At 51.1% G+C, this 12,108-nt stretch overlaps 1 protein-coding gene across 1 annotated transcript in view; it reads right to left on the bottom strand.

Moving 5' to 3' along the window:
* Positions 1-3,794: 3,794 nt before the first annotated feature.
* Positions 3,795-12,108, bottom strand: part of LOC139258409 (chromodomain-helicase-DNA-binding protein 7-like) — a 73,122-nt gene continuing 64,808 nt past the window's right edge. Inside the window, 2 exon segments of the mRNA XM_070874762.1 lie at positions 3,795-7,709; positions 8,897-9,001. Coding sequence (XP_070730863.1) covers positions 7,077-7,709; positions 8,897-9,001 — 738 coding nt within the window. The 3' untranslated portion in view covers positions 3,795-7,076.

Below are 12,108 nucleotides of genomic sequence, written 5' to 3'. Positions count from 1 at the left end.
AGGGTAAAACTAAACTGTCTCACGACGGTCTAAACCCAGCTCACGTTCCCTATTAGTGGCTGAACAATCCCACAATCCCTTGGGAGAACCTGTACATAGGGAGGCCTCACAGGCTGGAGAGGCACTCCGGAGACCTGTAATAAAGGACTGCGGTCACACATTACTTTAAGTTTACAGTATCTGGTCAGATTCTTTATTCAAGACAACAGTTTCCTCGTTCAGTTAACCCTCACATCAGAGAGACCTGGGTGATGAGCTCTTAATATGGTGACAGTGAGACAGAGGTTGGATCGTACTCCATCTTCTCTCAGCCCCCCGACAGTTTCAGCTTCTTCTGGGTCAGCCTCTCGAGCCTGTTACACAGGAACAGGAGGCCCATTCAGCCCCTCGAGCCTGTTACACAGGAACAGGAGGAGGCCCATTCAGCCCCTCGAGCCTGTTACACAGGAACAGGAGGAGGCCCATTCAGCCCCTCGAGCCTGTTACACAGGAACAGGAGGAGGCCCATTCAGCCCCTCGAGCCTGTTACATAGGAACAGGAGGAGGCCCATTCAGCCCCTCGAGCCTGTTACACAGGAACAGGAGGAGGCCCATTCAGCCCCTCGAGCCTGTTACACAGGAACAGGAGGAGGCCCATTCAGCCCCTCGAGCCTGTTACACAGGAACAGGAGGAGGCCCATTCAGCCCCTCGAGCCTGTTACACAGGAACAGGAGGAGGCCCATTCAGCCCCTCGAGCCTGTTACACAGGAACAGGAGGAGGCCCATTCAGCTCCTCGAGCCTGTTACACAGGAACAGGAGGCCCATTCAGCCCCTCGAGCCTTTTACACAGGAACAGGAGGAGGCCCATTCAGCCCCTCGAGCCTGTTACACAGGAACAGGAGGCCCATTCAGCCCCTTGAGCCTATTACACAGGAACAGGAGGAGGTCCATTCAGCCCCTCGAGCCTGTTACACAGGAACAGGAGGAGGCCCATTCAGCCCCTCGAGCCTGTTACACAGGAACAGGAGGAGGCCCATTCAGCCCCTCGAGCCTGTTACACAAGAACAGGAGGAGGCCCATTCAGCCCCTCGAGCCTGTTACACAGGAACAGGAGGAGGTCCATTCAGCCCCTCGAGTCTGTTACACAGGAACAGGAGGAGGCCCATTCAGCCCCTCGAGCCTGTTACACAGGAACAGGAGGAGGCCCATTCAGCCCCTCGAGTCTGTTACACAGGAACAGGAGGAGGCCCATTCAGCCCCTCGAGCCTGTTGCACAGGAACAGGAGGAGGCCCATTCAGCCCCTCGAGCCTGTTACACAGGAACAGGAGGAGGCCCATTCAGCCCCTCGAGCCTGTTACACAGGAACAGGAGGAGGCCCATTCAGCCCCTCAACCTCAAGCCTGTTCCACCCCTCAATGAGATAATGACTGATCTGTATCCTAACTCCACCCACCCTCCTTGACTCTCTATCCCTTTATACGCTTGTCTCGCGAAAAAATCTATTGATCTCAGATTTAAAATGATAAATCGAGTGAGCATCGAACTGCTTTTCCTGGGAGTTGCACCCTTTACATAACAACCTAAGAAATAGGAGCAGGCGTAGGCTATACGGGTCCTCGAGCCTGCTCCGCCATATAATACGATCATGGCTGATCCGATCATGGACTCAGCTCCACTTCCCCACCCGCTCCCCATACCCCCTTATTGTTTAGAAAAATAGAAAATAGGTGCAGGAGTAGGCCATTCAGCCCTTTGAGCCTGCACCACCATTCAATATGATCATGGCTGATCATTCACCTTAGTACCCCATTCCTGCTTTCTCTCCATACCCCTTGATCCCTTTAGCCGTAAGGGCCACATCTAACTCCCTTTTGAATATATCTAACGAACTGGCCTCAACAACTTTCTGTGGCAGAGAATTCACAACCCTCGGAGGAAATTTCTCATCTGTTTTAAATGGGCGGCCCCTTATTCTAAGACCATGCCCCCAAGTTCTAGTCTCCATCAGTGGAAACATCCTCTCTGCATCCACCTTGTCAAGCCCCCTCATAATCTTATACGTTTCGATAAGATCACCTCTCATTCTTCTGAACTCCAATGAGTAGAGGCCCAACCTACTCAACCTTTCCTCATAAGTCAACCCCCTCATCTCCGGAATCAACCGAGTGAACCTTCTCTGAACTGCCTCCAAAGCAAGTATATCCTTTCGTAAATACGGAGACCAAAACTGCACGCAGTACTCCAGGTGTGGCCTCACCAATACCCTGTATAACTGGAGCAAGACTTCCCTGCTTTTATACTCCATCCCCTTTGCAATAAAGGCCAAGATACCATTTACGTCAAGAAGTGTACGCTAGTTTCTCTCCCGAGGGCCTGGCTCTGATTTTAAGGGGCGGCCACGGGATGGGGGTGGGAGGAGGGCAGGAGGAAGGTGGCATCGGGTGGCAGTACCACAATGTGCCAGTCACTCAGTCCACGACAACCCCACCAGCGGAAAAAAACACTCTGCCTGGTCAATTCCTTCCAAAATCCTAAAAACCCTCAATCAAATCACCCCGAACATCGAAACAGAGAATAGGTGCAGGAGTAGGCCATTCGGCCCTTCGAGCCTGTACCAACATTCAATATGATCATGGCTGATCATTCAGCTCAGTACCCCATTCCTGCTTTCTCTCCATACCCCTTGATGTAAGGGCCATATCTAACTCCCTTTCGAATATATCTAACGAACTGGCCTCAACAACTCTCTGTGGTAGAGTATTCCACAGGTTCACAATTCTCTGAGTTAAGAAGTTTCTCCTCATCTCGATCCTAAATGGCTTACCCCTTATCCTTAGACTCTGTCCCCCGGTTCTGGACTTCCCCAACATCGGGAACATTCTTCCTGCATCTAACCTGTCCCATCCCATCAGAAGTTTATATGTTTCTATGAGATCCCCTCTCATTCTTCCAAATTCCAGTGAATACAGGCCCAGTAGATCCACTCTCTCCTCATATGTCAGTCCAGCCATCCTGGGAATCAGTCTGGTGAACCTTCACTGCACTCCCTCAATAGCAAGAATGTCCTTCCTCAGATTAGGAGGCCAAAACTGAACACAATATTCCAGGTGAGGCCTCACCAAGGTCCTGTAAAACTGCAGTAAGACCTCCCTGCTCCTATACTCAAATCCTCTCGCTATGAAGGCCAACATGCCATTTGCCTTTTTCACCACTTGTATTCCAGGGAAGATAAGCCTGATTTAATGAAAGATACAATATGCAACCCCTTGGAGCTGCACTCCATCCAAGGCCAGCATATCCTTGGCATCACCTCATTCACACACACACACAGAACCTGGAGACATGAAACACTGAACATGGGAGCCCTAACTTGAAGCAACTCCACCCGAACTGAAAAAAAGACTTGCATTTCTATAGCACCTTTCACGACCACCAGATGGCCCAAAGCGCTTTACAGCCAATGAAGTACTTTTTGGAAGTGCAGTCACTGTTGTAATGTGGGAAGCGCGGCAGTCAGTACTGCCCCTCCGACAACGCAGTACGGCGCTCCCTCTCTGCTGCACTGGGCGTGTCCGCCGAGATTTATGTGCTCAAGTCCCTGGAGTGGGACTTGAACCCACAACCTTCTGACTCAGCGGTGAAGTTGCTACACACTGAGCCACAGCTAACAGCTTAAAATTCACTTCAACAACCATTCAAAACACCCCTTTCAAAGCAGAGTCAACGAGCCCTCAAAGTGCCCCCTCCTCTCGCCCGTACGAACTCCGGCACGGAATAGCAGCCGAGGCCAAGAACCACAGACGGACACAGAGAAGTTTACCAAAGAAAAAAAAAACCTGGATTTTTTTTCCTCTTTTTATTTACACATTTCCAGTCAAAATGATATGAATCTGTAGATACACTGGAATCCGCCTAATTGTGCTCACATCCATTGCAGTTAAATATACACCTTTCACTGTCTCGAGTTCATGAAATAATTTAAACCTTTTCTCGTCGGTGTGTGTGTGTGTGTGTGTGTGTGTGTCAGCGTGTGTGTCTGTCTGTGTGCGCGCGCGCGCGCATGGCTGGTATTTCAATCCCAACACTTCCATTTAAAAAAAACACGCTCCTCTTCCCCCCCCGGCCCCCCCCACTTCTTTTTTTGGTTTTTCACTCTTTTTTTTAAATTTTATTATTAAAGGTTTGCTTTCCCCCTCTTCCATTTCCGTGACGTGAGCCGCCGTGGATCACTGTCGCTGTGAGATATCCATCGCCACCCCCACTGCCCTTCCCTGTCCCGCCTTCCCAACAGGGGATGGGTTTCGGACAGTGCGGGCGATGGCTTTCTTTGTCCCTGCAACCCCCCTCCTGCGCCCCACCCTCCTCACACACACACACACACACACACACACACACAACACCGCACCCGACCAGAGCTCACTGAAAATATCTACCCTCTCGCTCTCTGCGCTCCGGGATAATTTGGCTTCGGGGTAGAGAGCGGGGGAGGGATAACTGGGCACTGGAGGGCCTGTGGCAGGACCCTGGCTCTCGCCCACTGCCCCTTCGTCGCTGCACTCACAGCTGTTAAAACTCGGCAACCTTAACCCCCCCCCCCCACAGGAGAAATACTCGCTTGCCAGAGAGGTTTAAGCGGCGGAGAAGTCCCTGCAGTTTGAGACACCACCTCAGGGCGGAAAGGAAAGGCTTGGGGGATGGCGGGGATTGTGAAGGTCCGTCCGGGTATCACGGTTCACGGTACCCCCCCCCCCCACCCCCTCTGGTAGGCTCTCGGGGGGTGCCACACACAGCAGCAGCAGACGTGCATATACCACTCGGGCGTCAAGCGCAGGACCAAGCTCGGGCGACCTGTACCCTTCCCCACTTCCCTCCCCTCCCACACACAGTTTCGCCTCACTTCCCCGCCAGGATCGAGGCGTTCGATTTTAATCAGTTTCGGAGGGAGCACTGCTGCTGGTTTGGCTACATTCAGGCACCAGGATCAACATTACTCTGGGTCTGAGAGAGAGGGACTGAGAGACACCAGTCAGTGTACAGATATCTCCCTGAGGGAGAAGGACTGAGAGACACCAGTCAGTGTACAGATATCTCCCTGAGGGAGAGGGACTGAGAGACACCAGTCAGTGTACAGATATCTCCCTGAGGGAGAGGGGACTGAGAGACACCAGTCAGTGTACAGATATCTCCCTGAGGGAGAAGGACTGAGAGACACCAGTCAGTGTACAGATATCTCCCTGAGGGAGAAGGACTGAGAGACACCAGTCAGTGTATAGATATCTCCCTGAGGGAGAAGGACTGAGAGACACCAGTCAGTGTATAGATATCTCCCTGAGGGAGAGGGGACTGAGAGACACCAGTCAGTGTATAGATATCTCCCTGAGGGAGAAGGACTGAGAGACACCAGTCAGTGTATAGATATCTCCCTGAGGGAGAGGGGACTGAGAGACACCAGTCAGTGTACAGATATCTCCCTGAGGGAGAAGGACTGAGACACACCAGTCAGTGTACAGATATCTCCCTGAGGGAGAGGGGACTAAGAGACACCAGTGTACAGATATCTCCCGGAGGGAAAGGGGACTGAGACACACCAGTCAGTGTACAGATATCTCCGAGAGACACCAGTCAGTGTACGGATATCTCCCTGAGGGAGAGGGACTGAGAGACACCAGTCAGTGTACAGAGAGGGAGAGGGGACTGAGACACACCAGTGTACAGATATCTCCCTGAGGGAGAGGGGACTGAGAGACACCAGTCAGTGTACAGATATCTCCCTGAGGGAGAGGGACTGAGAGACACCAGTCAGTGTACAGATATCTCCCTGAGGGAGAGGGGACTGAGAGACACCAGTCAGTGTACAGATATCTCCCTGAGGGAGAGGGACTGAGAGACACCAGTCAGTGTACAGATATCTCCCTGAGGGAGAGGGACTGAGAGACACCAGTCAGTGTACAGATATCTCCCTGAGGGAGAGGGACTGAGAAACACCAGTCAGTGTACAGATATCTCCCTGAGGGAGAGGGGACTGAGAGACACCAGTCAGTGTACAGATATCTCCCTGAGGGAGAGGGACTGAGAAACACCAGTCAGTGTATAGATATCTCCCTGAGGGAGAGGGGACTGAGAGACACCAGTCAGTGTACAGATATCTCCCTGAGGGAGAGGGACTGAGACACACCTCAGGATAATATTTGTTGCATGGATTCCGTGCTTGAACCGAGACCAGAATGTTTAGACTGGAGCAGCACCGGTGATTGGCAGAACATGGCACGGCACTGGGGCACCTTTCTCCTGCACCCCCTCTCCTCCCCAGCCCCATCCCCGCGACAGTAACTGGTGTGGAATGAAAACCTCACCCCCCGCTCCTCCTCCTCCTCCTCGGCAAGTCTGCCCGCTGGGGGAGCCCCTGGGCCCCCTGCACACTACCCGGCGGCCTTCACCAACGCACTCCCGCCCGCTCGGGTTTCGGAACCGGAGTGGCGGTAAAAAATACAGTATGCGAGGCTGCTTCTGGGGTTAAGCCTCGCCCCTCTGCACCCAGCCCCCTGGAGCAGGAATTCACCCTGGAGGAAGAGTTGCGCCCAGCCGAGTTGATCAACCCCTTTCGAACCGGGTCAAGACTGGATCGCTTTAGTCCCAGAGACCACCCCCGAAACTGGGCAAACCAGGAATCAGCGGCTCAAGTACCGATTCCCACCATTTCTTCAGCCTTCCCCCCTCCGCCTGCTATTCGCGAATGACTCACTCACTTCACAATTCATTGCCTCTTCCCTTGGCTGCCATTTTGGATTTCCTTGGCTGCCATTTTGGATTTCCTTGGCCGCCATTAGCCAACCATTCCTAACACCCCCCTACCCACCCCACATTTAATCTTTTTTTGAGAGAGTGTGTGTGTGTGTGTGTGTGTGTGTGTGTGTGTGTGTCAGAGGAGGGAGCGGTGAGGGAGAAGGGGTGGGGGAAAAGAGCGCGCCGTGGGAGGGGTGGGTCGGGTCGGTTGGAAAGGGGGAAAGCCCTCCGCCCAGAGTTTGCAGAACACCCGAGGAACTTCTTCCCCCGGTTCCAAGCGCACAGAGAGTCCCGGCTCGAGGAAAACAAAGTCAGTCTTCGCCACTGAAGTCGGAGTTGGTGGGCATCATGGGGTCGTCGATGAGCGAGTGGGAATAGTCCCCTTTCTCGTCGGCGCTGTCGTAACCCTGAGAGAGATCGTCGTCGACGGCCTCCACCGCTCGGCCCTGCACGCCAAAGGGCCCAGCCGCCGACTCCAGGCCCTTGCCGGCCCCCGGGTGGCCCAGGCCAGACAGCGACAGCTCCGGCAGCCCCACCCCGAAGCCCTGGGGCAGAAACATGCCGCCGTACATGTTGGACAGCACCAGGGAGTTGAGGGTCAAGGCGTTGGCGGGAGTGGGCTCGGGGGGCCTGGGCGGAGGGTCGCGGGGCGGCCCGGCCGGACGGTCCTCGGCGACGGGCTGCGAGGGGGCCCCCGAGAGACCCCCGGTCTGGTCCTTGGTCTCCGCACCGGCTGGGTAGCCCATCAGGCCGGCGAGCTGCAGCGACTGAAGGTTCTTCTGGAAGGCCTGGAGGCTGTTGACGTCCAGCATGCCGCTGGCCAACAGCGAGTTGACTTGCATGGCCGCGGCCAGGTGCTTGGGCCGCCTGCCCCTCTTCCGGCCTTCCTCCGGCACGACAGGCCCCGTGAGAATCCGATCGAACATCTCCTCAGGAAGGAAGCCCTGCGGGAGTGGGGGGGGGGGGGGGGAAACAGGAGGGGGAAAAGTGATTCCTCAATCAGCAACGGTCCAACCAGTTATCTTCACCCCATACCTCATCACCAACCCAACCAGTATCCTCAACACGGGGTTAGATACAGAGTAAAGCTCCCTCTACACTGTCCCATCAAACACTCCCAGGGCAGGTACAGCACGGGGTTAGGTACAGAGTAAAGCTCCCTCTACACTGTCCCATCAAACACTCCCAGGGCAGGTACAGCACGGGGTTAGATACAAAGTAAAGCTCCCTCTACACAGTCCCATCAAGCACTCCCAGGGAAGGTACAGGGGGATAGATACAGAGTAAAGCTCCCTCTACACTGTCCCATCAAACACTCCCAGGGCAGGTACAGGGGGTTAGATACAGAGTAAAGCTCTCTCTACACTGTCCCATCAAACACTCCCAGGGCAGGTACAGCACGGGGTTAGATACAGAGTAAAGCTCCCTCTACACTGTCCCATCAAACACTCCCAGGGCAGGTACAGGGGGTTAGATACAGAGTAAAGCTCTCTCTACACTGTCCCATCAAACACTCCCAGGGCAGGTACAGCACGGGGTTAGATACAAAGTAAAGCTCCCTCTACACTGTCCCATCAAACACTCCCAGGGCAGGTACAGGGGGTTAGATACAGAGTAAAGCTCCCTCTACACTGTCCCATCAAACACTCCCAGGGCAGGTACAGGGGGTTAGATACAGAGTAAAGCTCTCTCTACACTGTCCCATCAAACACTCCCAGTGCAGGTACAGGGGGTTAGATACAGAGTAAAGCTCCCTCTACACTGTCCCATCAAACACTCCCAGGGCAGGTACAGCACGGGGTTAGATACAGAGTAAAGCTCCCTCTACACTGTCCCATCAAACACTCCCAGGGCAGGTACAGGGGGTTAGATACAGAGTAAAGCTCACTCTACACTGTCCCATCAAACACTCCCAGGGCCGGTACAGGGGGTTAGATACAGAGTAAAGCTCCCTCTACACTGTCCCTATCAGCACCTTTATCGTCTGGGCTGGATTTGTGCGCCCTCCTCTGAGACACAGCTAAAGGTCAGGCGATGCATCACTGCTGGGACGAGCGTCTTGTTAAATAGCACATCACTGCTCCAAAACGCGCAGAGCAGCAGAGACACAAAACAGATTCGCCGCACGTACCGACTGCTTGACGACTTCGGCCCACTCCTGCGCGATTCCATACTCCGGGTTGTCCTGGAGCCATTTCTGGAGATCTTTGATGGGTGGAGCAAACCCACCCCCGAGCTGGAATGAGAGAGTCTTAATCACAATCCTTTACCTCACCCAGTCCCGGCATCGGACAGGTTAAATCACAATCTTATGTATTTAACCCCTTGTAACCTGTATGACACCTGACCACCAGAGGGCCGAGCTGTTGGGAGTCCCAAAGGATCTCAGCGTCCCTTGGGAGCACAGTATATAAGCAGACCACCCACGCCTTAATAAAAGGAGCTAAGGTCACACACGCTCAGTTTCATCTTTTATTTTAAACGTATCACAATCCTTTACCTCACCTAGTCCCCACCCCCCCCCCCCCCCCCCGATCAGACAGGTTAAATCACAATCTCATTCACCAACGTCCCTCAAAAGTGTAAGAAATAAGCAAGCTGCGGACTGCAGGAAGATATCGATCGACTGGTCAGGTGGGCAGAGCAGTGGCAAATGGAGTTTAATCCGGAGAAGTGTGAGGGAATGCATTTGGGGAGGACTAACAAGACGAGGGAACACACATTAAATAGTAGGACACTGAAGTGTGGAGGAACAAAGGGGCGTTGAAAGGTATGAGGGCAGAGTTGAGTAAAGTGGACTGGGAAATAGATTAAAGTGTAGGACGGTTGATGAACAGTGGTGTACATTTAAGGAGATATTTCACAACTCAAGAAAAATATATTCCAGTGAGGAGGAAAGGGTGTGAGAGAAAAGATAGCCATCCGTGGCTCACTAAAGAAATAAAGGACGGTATCCAATTAAAAACAAGGGTATACAAAGTGGCCAAAACTAGTGGGAGGACAGAAGATTGGGAAGCTTTTAAAGAATTACTAAAAAAATGATTGAGAGGGAAGATAGACTATGAAAGTAAACGAGCACAAAATACAAAAAGCAGATAGCACGAGTTTCTATAGGCATATAAAAAGGAAAAAAGAGTGGCTAAAGTAAATGTTGGTCCCTTCGAGGACGAGACCGGGGAATTAGTAATGGGGAACATGGAGATGGCAGAAACTCTGAGCAAATATTTTGTATCAGTCTTTACGGTACAGGACACTAACAATATCCCAACAGTGGATAGTCAAGGGGCTATAGAGGGGGAGGAACTTAACACAATCACAATCACTAAGGAGGTGGTACTCAGTAAGATAATGTCACTAAAGGCAGATAAATCCCCTGGACCTGATGGCTTGCATCCTAGGGTCTTAAGTAGCAGCAGGGATTGTGGATGCAATGGTTGTAATTTACCAAAATTCCCTGGATTCTGGGGAGGTTCCAGCAGATTGGAAAACTGTAAATGTAACGCCCCTATTTAAAAAAGGAGGCAGACAAAAAGCAGGAAACCATAGACCAGTTAGCCTAACATCTGTGGGTGGGAAAATGTTGGGAGTCCATTATTAAAGAAGCAGTAGGACATTTGGAAAAATATAATTCAGTCAGAGTCAGCATGTTTGACAAATTTGCTGGAGTTCTTTGAGGATGTAACGAACAGGGTGGATAAAGGGGAACCAGTGGATGTGGTGTATTTGGACTTCCAGAAGGCATTTGACAAGGTGCCACATAAAAGGTTATTGCACAAGATAAAAGTTCACGGGGTTGGGGGCAATATATTAGCATGGATAGAGGATTGGCTAACGAACAGAAATCAGAGTCGGGATAAATGGTTCATTCAGAAAGGATAGACAGAAAGGAAAAGGAGGTAGGGTAGCATTGCTGGTTAAAGAGGAAATTAACACAATAGTAAGGAGGGTCATTAGCCTGGATGATGTGGAATCGGTATGGGTGGAGCTACGGAATACCAAAGGGCAGAAAACGCTAGTGGGAGTTGTGTACAGACCACCAAACAGTAGTAGAGAGGTTGGGGACAGCATCAAACAAGAAATTAGGGATGTGTGCAATAAAGGTACAGCAGTTATCATGGGCGACTTTAATCTACATATAGATTGGGCTAACCAAACTGGTAGCAATACGATGGAGGAGGATTTCCTGGAGTGTATTCGGGATGGTATGTCGAGGAACCAACTAGAGAGCTGGCCATCCTAGACTGGGTGATGTGTAATGAGAAAGGACTAATTAGCAATCTTGTTTTGCGAAGCTCCTTGGGGAAGAGGGACCATAATATGGTAGAATTCTTTATTAAGATGGAGAGTGACACAGTTAATTCAGAGATGAGAGTCCTGAACTTAAAGAAAGGTAACTTCGATGGTATGAGACATGAATTGGCTAGAATAGACGGGCGAATTATACAAAGAGGTGACGGTGGATAGGCAGGCAATAGCAAACATTTAAAGATCACATGGATGAACTTCAACAATTGTACATCCCTGTCTGGACTAAAAATAAAACGGGGAAGGTGGCTCAACCGTGGCTAACGAGGGAAATTAGGGATAGTGTTAAATCCAAGGAAGAGGCATATAAATTGGCCAGAAGCAGCAGCAAACCTGAGGAAATTTAGAATTCAGCAGAGGAGGACAAAGGGTTTAATTAGGAGGGGAAAATAGAGTATGAGAGGAAGCTTGCTGGGAACATAAAAACTGACTGTAAAAGCTTCTATAGATATATGAAGAGAAAAAGATTAGTGAAGACAAACATAGGTCCCTTGCAGTCAGAATCAAGTGAATTTATAATGGGGAACAAAGAAATGGCAGACCAATTGAACAAATACTTTGGTTCTGTCTTAACGAAGGAAGACACAAATAACCTTCCGAAAATACTAGGGGACCGAGGGTCTAGCGAGAAGGAGGAACTGAAGGAAATCCTTATTAGTCAGGAAATTGTGTTCGGGAAATTGATGGGATTGAAGACCAATAAATCCCCAGGGCCTGATAGTTTGCATCCCAGAGTACTTAAGGAAGTGGCCCTAGAAATAGTGGATGTATTGGTGATCATTTTCCAAAGGTCTATCGACTCTGGATCAGTTCCTATGGACTGGAGGGTAGCTAATGTAACACCACTTTTTTTTTTTAAAAAGGAGGGAGAGAAAACGGGTAATTATAGACCGGTTAGCCTGACATCAGTAGTGGGGAAAATGTTGGAATCAATTATTAAAGATGTAATAGCAGCGCATTTGGAAAGCAGTGACAGGATCGGTCCAAGTCAGCATGGATTTATGAAAGGGAAATAGTGCTTGAGAAATCTTCTGGAAT

This window comes from Pristiophorus japonicus, unplaced genomic scaffold (assembly GCF_044704955.1).
Source record: "Pristiophorus japonicus isolate sPriJap1 unplaced genomic scaffold, sPriJap1.hap1 HAP1_SCAFFOLD_964, whole genome shotgun sequence".
In the NCBI taxonomy this organism is placed as follows: domain Eukaryota; kingdom Metazoa; phylum Chordata; class Chondrichthyes; family Pristiophoridae; genus Pristiophorus; species Pristiophorus japonicus.
The sequence above is the reverse complement of the archived record's forward strand: the minus strand, read 5'-3'. Positions and strand labels throughout refer to the sequence as shown.